This window comes from Pyrus communis, chromosome 4 (genome assembly GCF_041283825.1).
Source record: "Pyrus communis isolate YQ-2024b chromosome 4, ASM4128382v1, whole genome shotgun sequence".
Lineage (NCBI taxonomy): Eukaryota > Viridiplantae > Streptophyta > Magnoliopsida > Rosales > Rosaceae > Pyrus > Pyrus communis.
The window spans coordinates 22,018,790-22,039,745 of record NC_142568.1 but is presented as its reverse complement, the minus strand read 5'-3'; the positions used below and the strand labels follow the sequence as shown (position 1 = coordinate 22,039,745).

The window sequence follows — 20,956 nt, the reverse complement described above, 5'->3', positions numbered from 1 at the left end:
TGGAGGATCATTGGTCTAATTGAGTTAAAATTAAGAGATCATTGCTACAATTTTTTTTTTTTTTTTTTTGTTTTTGACAAAAGTCAATAAAACAAATCACGTTTAGCTTAGCTGGATTGGGTCCTGTCCACGTCATTCTCCCGCATGCAACAAAACCACCTTAACGGAAACAACATCCCCCCATAGACACACAGAAAAGAGACAGAGGCACACAGAGCTTCAAAGCCCTCGCAGCAATGGCGGAGGTCGACGACGCCGACGACTTCGGAGACTTCAAGTTCGTCACCGCCGTCGATCCCAATCCCAAGATCAACGGACGAGATTCGACCGTCTCGGACGACGATTGGGGAGACTTCGTAACCGACAGCTCGAGCCAGATCAAAGCTCAGGTCGTACTCTCCAATGAAATCACGTACTCCCAATCACCTCCCGCCCAAATTCCCTTCGACCCTTTTGGGTCTTTCAATGTTTCTAATGGGTCGGCGCCGACCCGACCCGAAACAGAGCCAATACGAGTTGAGACTGAGCCTGCGAAGGTTGATAAGACTCGGTGGGTGAAGCCGCAGGGAGCTTTTCCGTTGTCGTTATTTGGGGAAGAGCAGGAAGAGGAGGAGTCTAGAGTGGGCGAGTCCAGGGTTGGGGACGTTGCAAACGATGGATTTGCGAAAAAGGAGTCGAATTTGAATGTGAAAAATGTTGGGATCGATGATTTGATTGCGAATTTGTACTGTCAGAATCCAAACATCGTGTTTCGAAATGGGTCAGATTTGAATTTCGGCTCTGGCGGTCCTAATTCGCCTATAAAGGGGTTAAATTTCATTGCAAATGGGATGGATTTGAAGTTTGATGATCCGATTCCGAATGGAAATGGAAAATTTGGTGGTTTTAATTTGGGTGCGAATGGTTTTGATTTGAAATTTGATGGCGTGGGTTCGAATTCGAAGACAGGTGTGTCGAATTCGGGTTTTGGTGGTCCTACTTGGGTAAAAAACGGGTTGAATTTCAGTGCAAAGGCATTGGACTTGAAGCATGATGCTCTGGTTCCGAAAGAGAAATTGGGTGGCTTGAATTTGGATTCGAATTTGAAATTTGATGGGGTAGATTCAAATTCGAATAAAAATGAGTTGAAGTTGAATTGGGAGGAAGAAAATGAGGACTTTGATGAGGAGGATGATGATGGTTGGGAATTCAAAACTGCGGATTTGAAGGTAAAAGTTGTTTTCTTTGGTGATTTTTGATGTTCTTGTTTAGTTGGAGTATGGACTCTGCTTGGTTTCTGAGAATTCTGAAGTGAGAAAAAAGTAGAAATTCTCTTTCTCTATGTGGTTTGAAATTCGTATTGAATTCTAGGCGGATTTGTGAGGAACAATTCCATTGGCTTTTAAATTTTCTTATAAGTATTGCTGAAGATTACCATTTATTTATTTTGTTCATTGCTTTAATTTTATCCTTCATATCAGGAAAAAGGGGTTGTGGAAGTAGCAGGATCGAAACCGGAATCAAGTGCACACGTACGACCAGGAATCCAGGCGGGTATTGTTTATTGTTGTATGTCTTGTATATTTGTTGTTTTTGTGTCCCACCATGGAACTTCTCTTGGAAATGCAGAACTTACTATTTCAATCACCCTCTGTTTCTTCTGGTGTGATTTTGCATTTGCACACTCAAATAGGGGACTTAGATTTTCCACTTATATCGAAATACTATAGCATGCCATTGGACTTTGAAAAAAATGCCTGTTGATTTGGTCCACCAAGTTTGACATTTCGCATTTTGAAGGTTGAGGAGAAGTGGCAAGCAAATACCGGAGGAAGTAGATTTAGTGGGGGATTTTTATTTGATTTCAACCCAAAGCCTGTTACTCGAGATAATTTTTTCTTCGATCCACTTTCAATAAGCAAGCAGAACAATGCTGCGGATAAACCCAATTCTACTCTGGTTAATGGAAATCTGTGGGAGTTCAAGGATGCATTTTCAGAAACTGGACCAGAACATAAGTTGGTGAGTTAGTTTGATTTTTTGTTAATTTATATTATTTTCAGTAGTTCTGATCTGGTTTACTGAAATGTTGACTTTTAAAGAGTGTGTCTTGTTATAGTAATACTTAATTTTTGGTTGCAGGAAGAGGCAAAGGCTGCCAGTCCTGCTAGTGTTGGAGCTCATGCTCGTAATGATTTTTTTGCTGCATTTAATGGGGATTCTAGCAAGTCTGGAGCAAGTAACTTTGCATTTCCTTATATCCCGACTTCTGGCACGAAAGGTGGTGTAATCTCAGATTCACATTCCAGTGGCAAGAAAGAGGACAATGTAAAGGAGTTGAGTAGTTCTCCAGATGCTGGTTCAGATGACGATTTTTGGGAATTTAAGGATGCATTTTCCGGATCTGGATCAAAGTTCGAGGTAGATGAATCAGCTGACTTTGTTTTATATGCTTGTTTTTTCACTTACATAAAAACTTTCAAGGAACGGGAATAAAGTTATTTCCATTTTGGTGTAGGGGGAGTCGGTGGTTGCCGGTAATTCTCCCATCAGTATAAATCCATCTGCAATGGGTGTTGAAATCCAGGTATTCATTCCTGATATTTCTTATTCATTAATAATATAGTGAAAGATTGTTGTTACTGCCCTGTGGAAATAGGCACATAGCCGAACCATGTAAATTTTTGGTGTTATTTGCCTTGGTTATTTTGTTTTCGGTTTCCCGAGTTTGTTTTGTTTTTCCTATTCTTAAACGCGATAATCACAACATGCTTATCATCTGTAATTGTACACAACATTTGGAAACTAGGAAAAATTTCAACTAATGGATGTTCTTGAATCATCTCATCTAAAGGAGCAACTTTACCATCTTGGTGTTAAAGTCATTGTACCAGTATACATTAGAATTCCTCTCGGTCTAGCTCCTTTTTGTCTCATCAATGCTTAAGCTCCTGTTAACAATTTGAAAATATTTTTGGTTTATTTATGCTCTATGAGCAAATGCTCCATACTAATTTTTAATTGTTTCTTTTCTTTTTTACAGCACAATGAGGTAACACTGGAGAATCATCGGCGAGCCTTGCCCCTGTCCATTTTTGGAGATGAAGAACTGGAGACTGATGATTCCTCAATTCAATTTCAACAAAATATTTCTACTCATACAACTGCATCCCACCAAGTAAATACCAATAAAAGCCCTGCGTCCAATCTATCCATCACCGATCTAATATCAAGCTTATACAGTCAAGTGGACCAGAACACTAACACAATTCATGCGCCAAAATTAACTGAAAATACTGCACATACTGCCCCAACCATTTTGGAATCTGATTTTGGTGATGATTTTGATGAAGATTCTTGGGAATTTAAGGATGCTGTTTCAAGAGATCAAAACCAAACTTCTATTGCTACTCTTGAAGATTCACCTCAAGATTCTTCTACTAAAGTCCATCTAGATAATTATGTGGATTTATATTGCAAACTGAAGGATGAAACATATGGTCTTGCACTCTACCATCTTGAAAATAAAAAGGTTAGTAATTTGCTCAGACATACTTTCTGTTACGAAGTTTTAACAGTATTAAGTATTTGAAATGTGCATTTTGTTAGAAAGCTCAAAGTGGTGCTACTCTTTCTGGTGAAGATACAACAGTAGATACTCTGGAAGATCTGGAACAGGAAATCCAGGTTTGTTGCTTTAAACAGTTGTTTTATCTTTCTTCCTTTATTTATTTTTTTGTTATCATTTGGGTAGTTTACATGTCTTATGAGGCTATGCCTACGTAAAACTGAATCGACATGTTAGGTAATTGGTCTTCATAGTATGGACTGTGGAGCTTGGTTTTTGAACGAGTGCTTCTGTTAGGTTTGTAATTTTCTAGTAACTTCTTGTTGTATCTGTTGTATAATAATCTGCATTAGCGAATAAAATGGATGTTTTTTACTTGTTGTCATGATTTATAATACTTCTTTATTATTTGGGGTCTGGACTATCTTGAGAATCATCATATGTGAACAGCATGAAGTGTGACAATCAGGAACTGATGTTGGTGGATTTATTTACTCAAAAGAAAATGTTGGTGGATATAATCGGCGTAATAAATAACTCAATTATTTTTTGTTTGAGATTTCAAACATTCGTATAGGGATTGGATGATTTATGTATGGTGCTTAAATTAGTAGTTTTGTTGGGCAAAAAACTTTGTTAGTTTTTGCTAACTTAATGTGGTCTCTTGTTATAGAAATTGTACAGTGAACTACATCAACACAATATGATCTCTGATCAATTCCAGTCAGGGAATCTTTCTTCAAGAAATACACAACTTCATGAAGTTCGTAAACTTCTACAAGATCCAAAGGTCCAAGTTTTTGAGTCAGAATATAAGTTGTCGCAAAGATTGTCGTTGGTACGTGCCTTTACATTGATATGAAGTAATGAAAACTTCTGTGTATAACTTATAAGTGGACTTTGCTTGACCCTGGTTGTATTTGGGTTTTGATAGGCAGAGAATGATTTGAGATCTGCCGTTGAACTTTCAAGACACGCAGCTTCCACATTAAGGATTCTTAGATTGGGATCAACTGAGGAACAATCTAATTACATTTCCACCTGGTCTCGAATAGTGTCTGTTTGCGCTGAAGAGTTGAAACATGGTTCTCTAATTTGGAGGCAATCATTAGAAGCGAATGTTCAGACTCAAATACTATCCAAACCTCAAGGTACCAGATAAGAAATTGTTGTAGATGGATTTCATAGTTTATGTTACTTTTCAAATTTTGTGATTACTTTTTTGTTTTATCATTTTTGGAAACACAGGCAAGCAGTATATCCTTTCCCTTGGAGAAATTTACAGAGTAGTTTTAGTTCTCGAAGCATCTGCCAAACTTTACGAGTCATGGATTCTATTACATTCTTCAGACTGTTCTAGCTTTTTTTCTCTTCTAAACAAGTGCTCTACTTTATGGTCAAGTTCGGGACTTGATGAAGCTCTCAAGAGCATTTCAGATGCAATTGATTTTAAATATGATGGGACCATTGCGGAACTACTAGATTCCATGACATATATTCATCATCTCGATGCATTTGCTCTCCAAAACCAAGTTGTTGTTAATGACCAAGAACCTATTTGTTCGCTGTCACTATTAACTGCAGGAGCCTTGCCAGGTATGCAGAAGTTGATTTTAATCACCGTCATTTCACTACACCTGGCCATGCCAGAGAGCTCTCTATAGAGTCTTGTGGTGCTTGCATTGTACACGTCCTGTAAACTTTTGTCCACTTGAATGATCCTTACCAGACACTAATTTCTTTTTCGTGTCTCATTAAGAATTTGATTATTTGAGTCAAACTAGTAACGTTATGGAAAATTTTTAGGGCTCTTTTGTAAGTGCTTTTAAAATGGCTGAAAGCACTTTCGGTGAAAATGTTTTTGGTACCAATCCAAAAGCACTTGAAGTGCTTCCTACAAGAAGCACATAACTGATGCTTCTTCGAGGAAGCACTTTAAGTGCTTTTGGAACCCAAATTTTTTTCCCTAAAAGTGCAGTTTCAGTCATTTTAAAAGCACTTCCAAACGAGCCATTGGTTTTTACTTTTTGGAGATACTTTAGTGAGTTTGAAATAGTCCTTTTTCAGTTTTACATTTCATCAGCTGAAGTATCTTGAAACTGTTGGTAGTTTGGTCTTTACTCTTTTGGGACATAAACTAGGATTCTTGAGATACATACTTGGTTTACGTCACCTAGTAAACTCGGTCTTTTTTCTCTCAAGAAAAGTGTCATAACACTATTAGTAGTATAGGCGCACCCGCTCACAAGTAAATGTGCAAGGCAAGCAACATATTACATTTTCACATATGAAATGCTCGCCATTTTTCATAGTCATCGCGACCCTATGTTTTGTGTTTCTGCTCTTTTTAATGTATTAGTTTTGTTTGTATGTTTCAGGTGTTAAAATGGTGACGTGGAATGGGGAAAACTACTTGTTGAAACTTGCGAACTTATGGGCAAATTTAATTAGTCCTAGTCCTCCGCAATTGCCCCACGTGCGTTATAGCTGATCGGAAAATCATGCTGGAGGAATCAATGAGGACTTTTGATGTGCTCTTTGGCTGAAAATAGCCACTACATCTCTCAGTTCTCTCTAGAATGTGGCTTTGACGGACTGAAAAGCATGACGATCAATCAGAAAGAAAGGTAGTGACTTTTCAACAACACGATTAGGAAGTAATCTGATTCGAAAGACAGTCGGCTGCTCAGTTTGATCCAAACAAACCTTGATCTGATTCTTTTGTTTCGAGCTTGCCATTGTGTTTTTGTAGAGCCGTTGTACTATATCGATAGGATGTAGAAAAGGTTTTTGTATCAATGTCTGTAGCTATGTGTGCCCGAAGGTAAAACCGGGTGGATAAGAAAAGCATCCCCAAACCCCGTTTTCGAATTTTGAAACGAGGAAACAAAATAGGCCATAAAAACGAGGTGTGGAGAAATTACTAGTCAAAAGCTTACACAAGGTGCAAAATGCAAATGTAGCTTTTTGTGTGGTAATACTATGTAATATATTTTGTATTGTGTTTTATGACATTGATGAACTACAAGATTGTGGAGAATTTGTCGATGTGGTGGTCATACAAAGGAGAACTTAACTAATCTTGTTGGAATGCTAGTGACTGGGATCTATACATAGAAACCAGAGGGATGATGGAATTCGGAACATCTAAGTGTTAAGCTCTCAAATTTCTATAATCCGGGGACTATAACGAGTTGGGATTTGAATTAGTTACTGAAACAGGTATGGTGGACAAGTCTAATGACATACAATTTGATATGTACTAGCGAGAGATTTAATGTATAAAATGAGTAAATGTATTTTTGTTTTCTCCAATATCCTAAGTGTGAGTTGGAAGAGAAAATAGATCAATTGAGTTGTCGTCACTCCAATGTTTGCGAATATGAGTGTTGCTCATGTAACCATAGCGGCTAAAATATCAAATTTGAAAAGAAAAAGAGAAACGCACCGTCATCTCACCAAACTGTTGAGAAAGTTTGTGTATCTTACTCATTTTTCTGTCAAATTTGGATCGCAGGTGGGCGATTGTGTTTGTAAAAGGAGTGCAGTTTGCCCAATATCCTAATTTTGTAATTGCAACATTTTTGAATTTGTATACAGGTAATACAACAAAGTTAACATATACTCAAAAACCTATCTCTCAACTTTCTTTTATCTCTTGTCTAAATGTATGTTTTGTGTTGTCTAAATGAATGTTTCGTGTTTTTCTTTTCATACGAAAGTGATGCAACATCACAAATATGAAAGGATAACAAGTCACGCATGAAGAATTACCATCACCAAAATCTGTTTTCTTCCAGAAGATAAAGAGAGGAATTATAAAACTAAATGCATTCTCGAGTTCTCAAAAAACACAAAAAAAAAAAAAAAAAAAACTCCATATTATAAATATGTAAAAGTTATAGAGATAATCTTTTAGTAAATGGAGTGAAGCATGTGTAAAATGTCGCACTGAAAGTATAACACAAGAGGATAACAAATAAAAGACGGAGAATAGATGATGTTATTGATCTTTCTTTCTTTCTGTCTGTATTTTTGAAAGCATATGAAGTGCTCTATTTATAGAGCAACTCCAATACTGATGCATTAATTACACATTGAAAATTTACAGCACTCTTTTGGAAAATATGATCTCCTGCATCCCCAAAGTCAATTTCAATCTGTTATGAGAATTGACAATGTATGCATATACGTGGGCATTCATAATAATGCCAATGTTTTCAACACTCTACACAAAACGGCGATTTTCCCAAAGACGTAGTTTTTCTATTCGTTATAAAGAATTTTGAAACACTTAACAGCCAACTTGCCTTCAATGGCCTTAAAGTCACAAACCAAACCCTGAGCTAATGGTATGCTGATATAAGTTATTAGATACTGGTGTCAACTACGACATATATTCCAATCACCATTCTAAAAATTCCCGCCTAGGCGTTAGACGTCTGATCACTGTTCCGATTAATGCCTAAGATTTGAAAATTAAGAAATGAATCCTAGACCTGCTGAGGTGCCCGCCGAGACTGCCGATCCCGCCCATAACAGCCTAGAAACCTGCCTAGGTTGCGAAAAATAGATAACTTTACTTTTACATTTTATTATTTCCAATAAATTGTAAAAGACTTATTGAACACTTAAATAAACACACATTATATGTTTGATGTCCATGTTTTCATTATATTCCAATACTTCATAATATATATGTCATTCTATTTTCTAGTTTAAGATGAAATTATATATATTTTAAGTATAAAAAGACACTTATTTACACGAAATACAATAGATTTACTTAAATCCGCCTAGTCGTCTAGGCACAACAAACTCAGTTACGAAACTAACAACCTGCCATGTCGTTCATCCTACACTACGTACCCTACTCCCAGCCGTTGTCCTCATATAACTTCTCATCTGATGCTTCTTCAATATTAAGATTTCGAGAAAGACATCTGCTTACTAAGAAATAGTCCGTGTATTTCATCCACAGATGGAGGAACTTTGTACCTGAATCGAAATGAGAACGAGAAACGTTGACAAAAACGTTTCTCCAGGATCATCCAAAGTGTGAGATAGGCCGTTGTTATCGCGCTGAAAAGCAGGTGGACAGATCTCAGTTCTGTCTGCCAGTTGTACTCTGTTATTTCTTGAGAACCGAAAGAAACAGTGATTTCCAGAGTGAATTTAGTGCGAGTGGCTTTCACAGGAACCTGTTGGATCAGAGGTGTAACATGTTGGACAAGAGCGAATGCAGACTCTCAACATATTCAGTCACATTCACACTCGAGTTAATCCCAAAGAGCGTTGGTTGACCCTTGAAGACCATGCATCGTTTGACAAATGCTTTTAAATAACTGAAAGCGTTTTTAGAATAATATTTTTAGATTCCAAAAACGCTTGAAGTGTTTTCTACTAAAAACAACAGTTATGTATTTCTTGTTAGAAGCATTCCAAGTACTTTTTTCATAATTAACTTGCATTTTACTAAGGCTTGCTTCAAAAAACATTTTATAAAAAAAAAAAAAAAAACCATTACTTGCCAAACGATCTTTGTTAAGCTTGTCTTATTTTTTTTTTTAATCAAACCATGTAAACTCCATATACTCGAAAGTGCCTTCCCTTTTATTAAAAGAAAACTTTCTTTAGTTATTTATATCGATACATTTTATTATATAAAATTATATTATATTAATTAACATGAAATTTTTTTATTTTTGGTCAAAAATATTATTTATTTTAAAAAGGGCAAATTTAGTAATCAAGTTAGCTTTAATTTCGATTCAAGTGAATTAATAAACAACTTATATAGAACAACATCATTCCTTCTTCAATTTCAAATAATTTAATAAAAAACCATAATATGAATTTAATTATGTTTCTTCCTCTATCTAATTTCTTCTCGATTTAATTTTCTTAAATCAGATTACGGATCATTAAACGAATCATTAGTTATTTAGGAAACGATAAAAGACCCACAACGGTAACGAAACGGGTTAGGCCGACAACAATGGGGTCAGAGACATAGGCTTGGGAAACCTGGATTGACCCAAATCACGGGCCCAAAAAAAACTAGGGTTTTAGGGTAAACTACTCTCAGTCAGTGACGGTTAGCTTGCGTTGTTCTTCTGCAAAGCTTCCAACTTTTTCCGATTCCAAAGTTTCCATCCGCAGTCGCACACTAGCAATCGGAGGAAAAGAAAGATGCTGGACATCAATCTGTTCAGGGAGGAGAAGGGCAACAACCCCGAAATCATCCGGGAATCTCAACGACGCCGTTTCAAAGGCGTTGAGATCGTCGACGAGGTCATCCAGCTCGACAAAGAATGGCGCCAGCGTAATCTTCCATCTCTCTCTCTCTATATATATATATAATATCTATCTATCTCTTTCTCCCTCTAAAACCTTGAGTTTCTCAAAAATGTCTTTCAAAAATCTTCAGTTTTTCGTAACCATTGAGATTTGTTTTGAATGAATTTGATTAGGGTTAAATTATTGATTTTTGTGGTGAAATGATGTGAATTTTTAGGTCAATTCGAGCTCGAAAGCCTTCGGAAAGAGTTCAACAAGATCAACAAGCGAGTTGCTCAGCTCAGGATTGTGAGTATTTCGTCTCTCCGTTAATTTTATTATCTGCATGTTATCTTGATTATCGGGTAGTTTTCCGAAAATGCATCATTAGGGTTCTTAATCCTGAATTTTTGGATTGTAATTACTTGTAAAAATCGTATCTCGGTTCTCGGCGCCATTAAGTTAGGTCTGTTTCAGTATATTTTCCCACTAGGATTTGTTTGCCTTGATTTCCTGTTGCTAGTATAAATTACAGAACTTTAAGAATTTGTTTTCAGATCGTTGATTTTGAAAAATAAGTTCAATTGATTTTGAAATGGATTAGGAATTTGCTTAACTAGGGTTGGTGTGGTTGCATGGAATTGCAACGGTGATGTTGATGCTTACTTGAGTGTTCATATTAATATGTCTACTACTGCACTCGTAGGCCTGTGAATGTAATGCAGACCCCTCTGCATATGCAGATATGAGAATGAGTGTGGAAACCTTGGTCACTAAACCATGAATAAGATTTTTATTCTCTCTCTTAAAGATAAGAACAGATTCTTATATGCCATCAAGTGCGGTTTGACTGAATTTGTTTTCTTTAAGTATGCATGTGTCTTATTGAAATATGAGTTTTTTTATTTATGGACTGAATTTTAAAAAAATTTGGATTGGAAGGCAGGAGAGGATGCAACTGAGGTGATAAAGGACACAGAGGACAATAAGAGGTTGGCGGCAGAGAAAGAAGTTGAAGTGCGAGAAGCTTTAACACAGTTGAATTCAAAATTGGAAATCGTTGGAAACCTTGTGCATGATTCAGTTCCCATCAGCAAAGATGAGGTAATGATTTGGCACATCGATTTTGCTTTTACCATTGCTCTTTGTAATGCTTATTCTGATGCGGGGTTTTTATGTATTTTAGGAGAATAATGCTGTGGTTAGATCATGGGGTGACAAACGAGTGGAGCCAAAACTTAAAAACCATGTTGAGCTTGTTGAGCTTCTTGGGATCGCAGACTTGAAGAAAGGTATTGAGTCCATTCTGTTTCGGGGTCTATGGGGTTTGAAAAGAATTGAAAAAGTTATGGATGATTTTACATTTTTACTGAACATGGCATGGGAATATGGCATGTATAATCTCCAGATTTGCCTAGTTCTGCACTAGCCTGTTTTTAACTCAATCTGCTTAAAATGTATAGGCGCTGAAGTGGCGGGAGGTAGAGGTTTTTACCTGAAAGGTGCTGGTGTACGCCTTAATCAAGCTCTGATAAACTTCGGTCTTGATTTTCTTGAGAAAAGAGGATATACAGAACTGCAGACCCCATTTTTCATGAGAAAAGATATCATGGGAAAGTGCGCTCAATTAGCCCAATTTGATGAGGAACTTTACAAGGTAATTTCTGGTAATATTTGCCAATAGTTTTTGTTTTATAGGGCCATATAGAGTTGGCACCCATGCTTTAGGTCGTATTTTGTGAAATTTTAACTTATAAATATATGGGCTTTGTTTCGTGTTAATTTGTCAAGAGACTAGAATTTTTTGGTATTGTGGATGTTTTTCATTCTAAAGTTTCAGTGAATCCATCAGTGAGATCATATTTTCTGCATTTGGTTTACCTAATGTGAGGATGACTAATTTATTTTTGTGGAACAGGTTACCGGTGAAGGTGATGACAAATATCTGATTGCTACAGCTGAACAGCCACTTTGTGCATATCATCTAGATGATTGGATCCATCCATCCCAGCTACCCTTAAGGTAGTAACATTCTGTTGGAAAATTCATGTATAAAAGATGATATTTTTATTCTGTTCATTAATTTTTAGGGTTTTTTTTGTCTCTCAGATATGCTGGATACTCATCCTGTTTCCGTAAAGAAGCTGGTTCACATGGTCGAGATACCTTGGGAATTTTCAGGGTTCATCAGTTCGAGAAAGTTGAACAATTCTGTATTACAAGCCCAAATGGCAATGACTCTTGGGAAATGCATGAGGAAATGATCAAAAACTCTGAGGAATTTTATCAAGCGGTATAAATTTATTCCCTGAGAACTTTCTTGTTTCCTTTTCATATTTTTTATTATTTTGTAAAGTCTGGAAATGACTATTTAGTGACTGTGTCACTTTGGAGTGTCAAATGGCTTCTATAGCACATAGACCATATTTTTAGGTTTATGTTTATTATACTTTTAGGGACGAAAATATTTAAATTGCATGTTTGCCATTGTATCGGTCAGAGAGATTGATGCAACATCTATCCCTGCTTTTTGTGGAAGAAAGTTGGATACTTTTTTATGGATAATGTAGATGTGCATCTTCTGTTTATTTGTGTCATTTCTAAGCTTGATATTTTGAATTTTGTCACTTTCAGTTAGGGCTCCCCTATCATATTGTGTCCATTGTTTCTGGTGCTTTGAATGATGCTGCAGCAAAGAAGTATGATCTGGAAGGATGGTTTCCTGCATCGCAGACATATAGAGAGCTGGTTTCTTGTTCAAACTGTACGGACTACCAGTCAAGAAAGTTAGAAATTCGATATGGGCAGAAAAAGGTAGGTCCTTGGAAATCTGACATTATATCACATTTCTGATTACTGCGGACTGTACTCCTAATTAACGTAAAGATTTATATTGCGTGCCTCAGAAATTTAATTGAAAATAAGATGAATAATACTTTTACAGTAGGTCATATGCCATTGAACCGTATGCTCTGATCAAATTTAGGAAAATTTCTGTTCATATGGTGTTAAACATAGAATGTGTGGTTACCTATTGAAATTTTATCTTTTACTCATTGTGCTTATCTTTCACTCATTGTGCCTTTGTTCTTTTGCAGAGCAACGAGCAGACAAAGCAATATGTTCACTTATTGAACTCGACTCTTACAGCGACTGAGAGAACTGTATGCTGCATTCTCGAGAACTACCAGACTGAAGAGGGTGTAAACGTACCAAAAGTTCTTCAACCTTTCATGGGTGGAAAGGAGTTCCTACCGTTCAAGGCGAAACCGGCCCCTGAAGTCAAAGGGAAGAAATCGAAGGCCTAAAATTCGTAAATTTTTCAGTCTTTAATGAAGAATACATTAACGAGAGTAGTTCATGATACATCGGCGTGCGTAAACTCCTCTGATGATTGTTTTGAGAAACCCTGAAACCCAAATGCCATGTCTTCATCTTTGATGTAATGAATATTTATATTCAGAACAACTTGTTTAGTTTTGGTTTGTCCTACAAGATTCATATTTTGCCTTCTGATTTCTTATATGCACAGTTATATCTGATAAGGAGTGTGCGTGCGCCGCAAGAAACCTTAATTACGTAATGTTTAACGGAGTTGATTTACGGAGAGTTTTGCTTTGAACATTGAAATTCTGCAGTCGCATCGTCCCCTTTCTGAAAGAAATCTATTTTTTCTTCTGCTGCAGGGTTCGCCATCGTCACCATGATCATTTGAAACAAGATCGTCAGGAATTCACATCAACGTCGATTCTCAAAATGTTTGAAAAGCCGTTCTTCAACTTCGTCCGGGGATTCGGTTTGAAAAAACTGACGATGATGTTGAAATGAAGAAATCAAATTTCTTTCCCAGTCACTTTTCCCATAAGCTGCTTTCAGTTTGCGCCCGCATTGCAAATTCTGCGTTGTACAGGATAAATCTTGAAAGTCTTTTGAAGCTTCTTTTCTTTTTAATTTTATTTTTTGTTGCCAATCTACTTTCGTCACTTGATATTTAATTTCGAACTGTTAAATAACTGAACTTTGATTTCTGATATTTTAGCCAATTTTCAAAATCTTTTTCGAATCTCTTTTCATATATGCAACAAAATAACTCAATTTGAGCCCGCAAATTGGAAAATTTTTGGAACAATACTTGGCTATTCAAAGATGAGTAGGAACTCCTACCTAAAATTTCTCAAAATTGTTTGTTGTCAGTTTATATTAGTTTGTGTTTATAATCAGAACCGTTCATATTATAAATCACCTTAAAAAGATCACATTTGCAAAAAATCAATTAAAACTAAGGTTGGTTAGTTATCAAACTGTTTAAAAAAAAATGAACCGTATTGGTAAAAGCATTACAAACCGTTTATGTATTTGCTACAATACATTGTCTAGATGACCTTAGTTTTAATCTTTTTTTTTTTTTTTTTGCAGAGATGATCTTTACAGTGTGATTTATATTATAAACAGCTCTGATCATAGGCATAAAGCTCTGTAATTAAAACATTAAGAATTTTGAGTAGGAATTTCTACTCATCTTTGAGTAGCCAAGTATTATTCAATTTTTTGCATGATTAGGATCAAAATCGTGGAAATTACTGTATTTGCAATCTTGCTTTGCTGTCGAAGTCAAAAGAGCGATGATTCGAAGCATCAATTTTTAGATTATCTCTCTCGTCCACAATATGACATGGAGATTCCCATTTCCCAGCTCATATGACCTTTTGTCTATTTCCCTACTTTGTATGGTTGCTTCTATAATTTTATGTATTCAACATCAAAGCCACCGATAGTTTTGTTAATTGGAATTGAGGATGTATAATATGATTTTATATTCCTTTTCTCTTTCACGTTACATAAGAAAAAATCACGCAATGAATAAGATAAAAAAAAATAGTTTATATCTTCAATTACATGTAAAAATTATTGCCGTGATTTGAAAAAAGTGTTTAATGAATATAATAGTAAGACCATTTTGCTGAGCGAAGCTGCGAGCCTACTTAAATATGTTACGATTACAAGTCTAGTCTACTAAAATAGGGCTTTGAGGGGATAAGGGAAGGGAAGAAAACACAAAGATGGTCACTCCTTTAAGGAACATGGCTCGTTCATTCACTTGCTCATGAACTTGCAGTTTGACAAAAGTGACGAAGGGGCAAAGCTGTCTACGAAGCTTCGCCCCTTGCTTTACGAAAATTGTTATGAACTGACTGATGATTAGATTCTCCCTGAACACTAACTAAGCTAATAAGTAGTATTAGTTCCCTTCAATCAAATCAATAAGCTTGCATCAAATTTGTTACTCTTAAAAGAACTTTTCCCAATAAAGCTATATGCTGGATATGATATTTATACTTTCGAATTTGCAGTAACAAAACTCACATTTACCAGAGGCCAAAAACATATAATTTCTTGTAAACCTATAAATCTAAGGGTCTCAAAATACATTGTGTATATATAAAAAAAGGTCCTAAAAGTACAAAAAATGTCTGAACTTTCCTGACAATATAGGTAGGTTTTATGTAGAGGTAGCTTCTACTTCTACTAAACAAGATGTTTGTGTTGTTCTGGAAAACCTACCTATTGTGCAATGGGTCAGGAGAAGAGGGCACGTTTCTGTTGCTTGTGGGAAAAAAACCTTCATCTTCTCCGGTTGAGTTGAAAACTCGAGGCTTCCCCAGATTCTCCACCTTCTCGTTTAAACATCTAGCTCCGGAAACGCCTTCGTCGCGCAAGCCGGAGATGCCCAAGAAAATCAACAGAAGGCCAATGGCTTGATTCCTTGTGATGAACATGGCTTCCGTAGATCCAAAAATGCTGTTTTTGTCTCCCTTCAGCTTCTTTTTAAGCAAAAATGCTGGTTTCTTGTTCAAACTGTACGGACTACCGGTCAAGAAAGTTAGAAATTCGATATGGGCAGAAAAAGGTTTGTCCTCGGAAATCCGACATTATATCTCATTTCTGATTACTACGGACTGTACTCCTAATTAACGTAAAGATTTGTAATGCGTGCCTCAGAAATTTAATTGAAAATAAGATGAATAATACTTTTACAGTAGGTCATATACCATTGAACTGTACGCTCTGATCAAATTTAGGAAAAATTCTGTTCATATGGTGTTAATTGAACACAGAATGTATGGCCTACCGATTCCTGTAGAAAAAAACATAGAATGTATACTCACCTATTGAAATATTATTTTTTACTCATTGTGCCTTTGTTCTTTTGCAGAGCAACGAGCAGACAAAGCAATATGTTCAATTGCTGAACTCGACACTTACAGCGACTGGGAGAACTGTATGCTGCATTCTGGAGAACTACCAGACTGAAGAGGGTGTAAACGTACCAAAAGTTCTTCAACCTTTCATGGGCGGAAAGGAGTTCCTACCATTCAAGGCGAAACTGACCCCTGAAATCAAAGGGAAGAAATCGAAGGCCTAAAATTCGTAATTTTTTTCGGTCTTTAATGAAGAATACATTAACGAGAGTAGTTCTTGATACATCGGCGTGCGTAAAGCCTTCTGATGATTGTTTTGAGAAACCCTGAAACCCAAATTCCATGTCTTCATCTTTGATGTAATGAATTAAATATATTCAGAACAACTTGTTCGGGCAAAAATTTCTATGGAGAACACTCCTTGGACCTCAACACAGCTCTTCAAGGGATTGGCACTTTAGATGTATATGTTTGGTAGTCGAGCTCTTACTTGCTTGGTGTGCTGCAATAGGAGCTTAAAATTAGTTCTGAAGGGTGCCCTTGTGGGGTCTTAGGTGTAAGCCTTAAGGCTTGCAATCAAAACTAACTAAATGCTTAGGCGTGCCACTTCTATTTCAGTATAACAGATGTAGAAGTGTGTTTTAAGTTGATCACTTGCATCCCAAGTTACTCTAACTTCTACCCTAACTTCTTGTTATCAAAGGATTGTCACAGATAGGTTAAGTCTGTATTAAGTTCTTGTTCTTGAAGGAGTTTGAGTTCATGGTCTTGTATGTTTGAATGAAGGGAGTCCAGAGCCCCTTAAGTTATTTGTTTGATCCAAAATTGCTCTTAATGGAAACATATCCATTAAGCTAACCAGATCCAGATGCAAATGAGACTCTTAAAATAGAAAAACATGTGGAAATAACTTGAATACATGCTGGAGAATGCATTAAGCAATAGATCTACTAATTTAGAAAACAAACAAAGAGTTTCGGGCAAGATTTCACCTTGTATGGCAATGTTGAACTTCTTGCAATCACTTCTCTTTGAATTTACAGGGGTTATAGGCTAAAAAGTGATGGATGGTAAACAAGTTTACACGAGGGAATCGATACTACAACACTAAGGGAGGTAGTAGAGATTTTATACTAGACAAGAGATAGCTTTTCTAAAGAACTATCGCTAAAAGAACTGAATTTGGGATGATTTCAGTTTTTTGGTTGCAAATCTGGTTTGAGAGCAAAGTTTGTATGTTTGTTTGATGGGTTGAGTGTCCTTTTTCTTTAGGGCCTGTCTTCCCTTTTATAGACAATTTGGCCTAACTGTTGTAGCTTTTGCTCTTGCCCTAAAGCACTTGGAGGGTAGTGAGTCATCAACTTTTTACTAGTAATGTCACTAGAAAGTGTTCTTTGGCTGATAGTAGGTCAGTTTCCATCACTTGTCATTTCAATTATAGACATGTGGCTTGTATCTTGGCTGAGAAGGCTTCAATTTGCTTCTGGGCTTGATGCTCAACTTTGGACAAGTCTCCCTTTTAGTTGGCATCCTTGGGTTTTCCTTCATTCAAGCCCAATATTCAAATATTAACCCAAACACAACTTGTTTGGTTTTGGTTTACAAGATTCATATTTTGCCTTCTGATTTCTGATATGCACATTTATTTCTGATAATGAGTATGCTTATGCCACAAGAAACCTTAAATACGTAATGTTTAACAGAGTTGATTTATGGAGAGTTTTACTTTGAACATTGAAAGGGTAAATTGTTCATACATTTTGCAGTCTCATTGTCCCTTTTCTAAAAGAAATCTATTTTTTCTTCTGCTGCAGGGTTTGCCATCGCCACCATGATCATTTGGAACAAGATCGTCAGGAATTCACATCAACATTGATTCTCAAAGCGTTTAAAAAGTCGTTCTTCAACTTTGTCCAGGGATTCGGTTTGAAAAAACTGACGATGATGTTGAAATGAAGAAATCAAATTTCTTTCCCAGTCGCTGTTCCCATAATCTGCTTTCAGTTTGCGCCCGCATTGGAAATTTTAGCCAATTTTCAAATTCTTCTTCAAATCTCTTTTCATATATGCAACAAAATAACCCAATTTGAGCCCACAAATTCGAAATTTTTTGGAACAATACTTGGCTATTCAAATATGAGTAGGAACTCCTACTCAAAATTTCACAAAACTGTTCGTTGTCAATTTATATTAGTTCGTGTTTATAATTAGAACCGTTCATATTATAAATCACCCTATAAAGATCGCATTTGCAAAAAATCAATTAAAACTAAGGTTGTTTAGTCATCAAACTGTTTAAAAACAAATGAACGGTATTGGTAAAAGCATTACAAACCGTCTATGTATTTACTATAATAGATTGATTGTATGTCCTTAGTTTTACAGTGTGATTAATAGTATATACGGTTCTGATCAAAGGCACAAAGCTCTGTGATTAAAACATTAAGACTAAGAGTTTTGAGTAGGAGTTCCTACTCATCTTTAAATAGTCAAATATTGTTCAATTTTTTGCATGATAGGATTAAAATCGTGGAAATTACTGTATTTGCAATCTTGCTTTGCTGTCGAAGTCAAAAGAGCTATGATTTTGAAGCATCAATTTTTAGATTATCTTTCTCGACCACAATATGACAGCTCATATGATCTTTGTCTATTTCCCTACTTTGTATGGTTGCTTCTATAATTTTATGTATTCAACATCAAAGCCACCCATAGTTTTGTTAATTGGAATTGAGGATGTTTAATATGATTTTATATCCCTTTTCTCTTTCACGTTACATATGAAAAAGTCATGTGATAAGTGAGATAAAAAAAAAATTTATATCTTCAGTTGCATGTAAGAATTATTGCCGAGATTTGAAAAAAGTGTTATACGAATATAATAGTAAGGCCATTTCGCTAAGCAAAGCTGCGAGCTTGCTTAAATATGTTACGGTTACAAGCTTAGTCTACTAAAATAAGGCTTTGAGGGGTAAGGGAAGGGAAGAAAACACAAAGATGGTCACTCCTTTTAGGAACATGGCTCATTCATTCACTTGCTCAGTAACTCGCAGCTTCGGCAAAAGCAATGAGGGGGGGAAAGTTGTCTACGAAGCTTCGCCCCTTACTTTACAATGATTGTTATGAATTGACTGATGACTAGATTTTCCCAGAACACTAGCTAAGCTAATAAATAGTATTAGTTCCCTTCAATCAAACCAATAAGTTTTTATCATATTTGTTACTCTTAAAAGAACTTTCCCATTTGGGTTCGATTTGGTTGATAAAAGCTATATGCTGGAGATGATATTTATACCTTCGAATTTGCAGTGACAAAACTCATATTTACCAGAGGCCAAAAACATATAATTTCTTGTAAATCTATAAATCTAGAAAGTTTTAACGAAAAACTCTCAGTACTGTTTACTTTAATAAAAAACCACATTTTTACTCTAAAAAGTCAATCCTGGTACTGTTCACTTACAACACATTTTTGTCATTTTCGTTAAAACTCAAAGTTTTCAAGTCATTTTTATTAGTTTTCCTATAAATGGTTCTCTAAATACATTGTATATATATATATATATAAAAAAGGTCCTAAAAGTACAAAAAAGGTCTGAACTTTCTTGACAATATAGGTAGGTTTTATGTACAGGCAGCTTCTACTTCTTCTAAGCAAGATATTTGTGTTGTTCTGGAAAACCTACCTATTGTGCAATGGGTCAGGAGAAGAAGGCACTTTTCTGTTGCTTGTGGCAAAAAAACCTTCATCTTCACCAGTTGAGTTGAAAACTCGAGGCTTCCTCAGATTCTCCACCTTCTCGTTTAAACATCTAGCTCCGGAAACGCCGTCGTTGCGCAAGGTGGAGATGCCCAAGAAGATCAACAGAAGGCCAATGGCTTGATTCCTTGTGATGAACATGGCTTCTGTAGATCCAAAAATACTGTTTTTGTCTCCCTTCAGCTTCTCTTTAAGCAAACATGTGGAGAGTATATAGATCCAACTTTTGGGTTTCTTTTGTGTTGAGAGAGAGGAGAGAGAGAAGAGAGAGAGAGAGAGAGATTGGGCGTGTTGAGAAAGGTGGCATGTTTTAAAAGGGAGGAGAGAAGAAAGAGTTGGGAGTTACAAATGGGAATTATGTATTTGGTGGTGTGTGTGAATAAGTGTGCATGAGTGAAAAATTGGTCAGATTCCCAAGTCATAAATTATGATAGGAGTGAGACTTAACTAATGGCTTTGTGATGGTTGTTTGTTTGACTGGTTGTGTGTGACTTGTGCCCTACATCATCCCAAAACATCATTGTTTTAATATGGTTTAACATCTCACAACTACCAAACTTTCAACAGCAACAATAAAATTTTATTTCACTATGTGAGATCGATTATATAAATTTTAGAACGTTACTGTATTCGGTCTTGCACTAAGTTTTTCGTTAGTTTTAAGTATTTCATGTCTTTTATTAGAGTTTCTTTGCAAGTCATCCAGGGTCTTCCTCTAACTTTTTTGTCCATAACCTCTATCTCATAATCGTATTTTCTAACTTGAACATCTGTAGGTATTTTATATAAGAGAACACAAGATATATCAGAGTATAGGATAAAGCATTTGATGACTTGAGTTACAATTTGTATAAATAAACGACCACTTTAATAACAAATAGCAGAAATAAACGTTATTCAACACTTGAGTTACACATCTTGCAACTTAAACCAGATATGATTCATGGATAGCGATTTGTGCTAAAGTCGTATCAAACCAACCAACCAACCAGTCCAATTATATGAAATATTATAAAACTACTACTAATCAAACCTTAATTCAACTTATGCATTTCTTCATAAAGTTCCTCAAATTCAGGATCTTGGCTTTGACTCTTCATTTAGGTTGTCTTCAGTTTCTTCATCTGGATTTTCAAGTGTCGGTAAACAAGTTCAAATCTTTTGCATCCA

The 20,956-nt window shown here is 36.0% G+C and overlaps 2 protein-coding genes and 1 long non-coding RNA gene across 7 annotated transcripts; all 3 read left to right on the top strand.

Moving 5' to 3' along the window:
* Positions 1-144: 144 nt before the first annotated feature.
* On the top strand, positions 145-6,587 carry LOC137722649 (uncharacterized). Of its 2 annotated transcripts, XM_068461699.2 has the most exons (11): positions 145-1,208; positions 1,461-1,529; positions 1,780-2,001; positions 2,122-2,400; positions 2,498-2,566; positions 3,023-3,511; positions 3,589-3,666; positions 4,221-4,385; positions 4,482-4,698; positions 4,796-5,143; positions 5,926-6,587. In XM_068461699.2, exons 1-11 carry the CDS (start codon positions 237-239, stop codon positions 6,036-6,038), a joined length of 3,021 nt encoding a protein of 1,006 aa, XP_068317800.1. In that variant the 5' UTR covers positions 145-236; the 3' UTR covers positions 6,039-6,587. The 2 variants fall into 2 exon arrangements, with proteins under 2 accessions (XP_068317800.1, XP_068317801.1); XM_068461700.2 differs by lacking the exon at positions 2,498-2,566 and having other exon boundaries at positions 171-1,208.
* A 2,946-nt stretch (positions 6,588-9,533) lies between these two features.
* LOC137722662 (serine--tRNA ligase) lies at positions 9,534-13,859 on the top strand. 4 transcript variants are annotated; one of them, XM_088693020.1, is made up of 10 exons: positions 9,534-9,872; positions 10,065-10,135; positions 10,769-10,930; positions 11,013-11,118; positions 11,290-11,483; positions 11,745-11,848; positions 11,936-12,119; positions 12,461-12,640; positions 12,925-13,139; positions 13,513-13,859. In XM_088693020.1, exons 1-9 carry the CDS (start codon positions 9,740-9,742, stop codon positions 13,132-13,134), a joined length of 1,344 nt encoding a protein of 447 aa, XP_088549146.1. In that variant the 5' UTR covers positions 9,534-9,739; the 3' UTR covers positions 13,135-13,139; positions 13,513-13,859. The 4 variants fall into 4 exon arrangements, with proteins under 4 accessions (XP_088549146.1, XP_068317815.1, XP_088549148.1 ...); XM_088693022.1 differs by having other exon boundaries at positions 9,615-9,872; positions 10,065-10,139; positions 10,773-10,930; XM_068461714.2 differs by lacking the exon at positions 13,513-13,859 and having other exon boundaries at positions 12,925-13,327.
* Positions 13,860-13,956: 97 nt separating this feature from the next.
* LOC148697634 (uncharacterized) lies at positions 13,957-16,458 on the top strand. The gene is made up of 2 exons (XR_015961857.1): positions 13,957-15,734; positions 16,041-16,458. It is a non-coding gene; the product is annotated as an uncharacterized LOC148697634 (long non-coding RNA).
* The last annotated feature ends 4,498 nt before the right edge of the window (positions 16,459-20,956 follow it).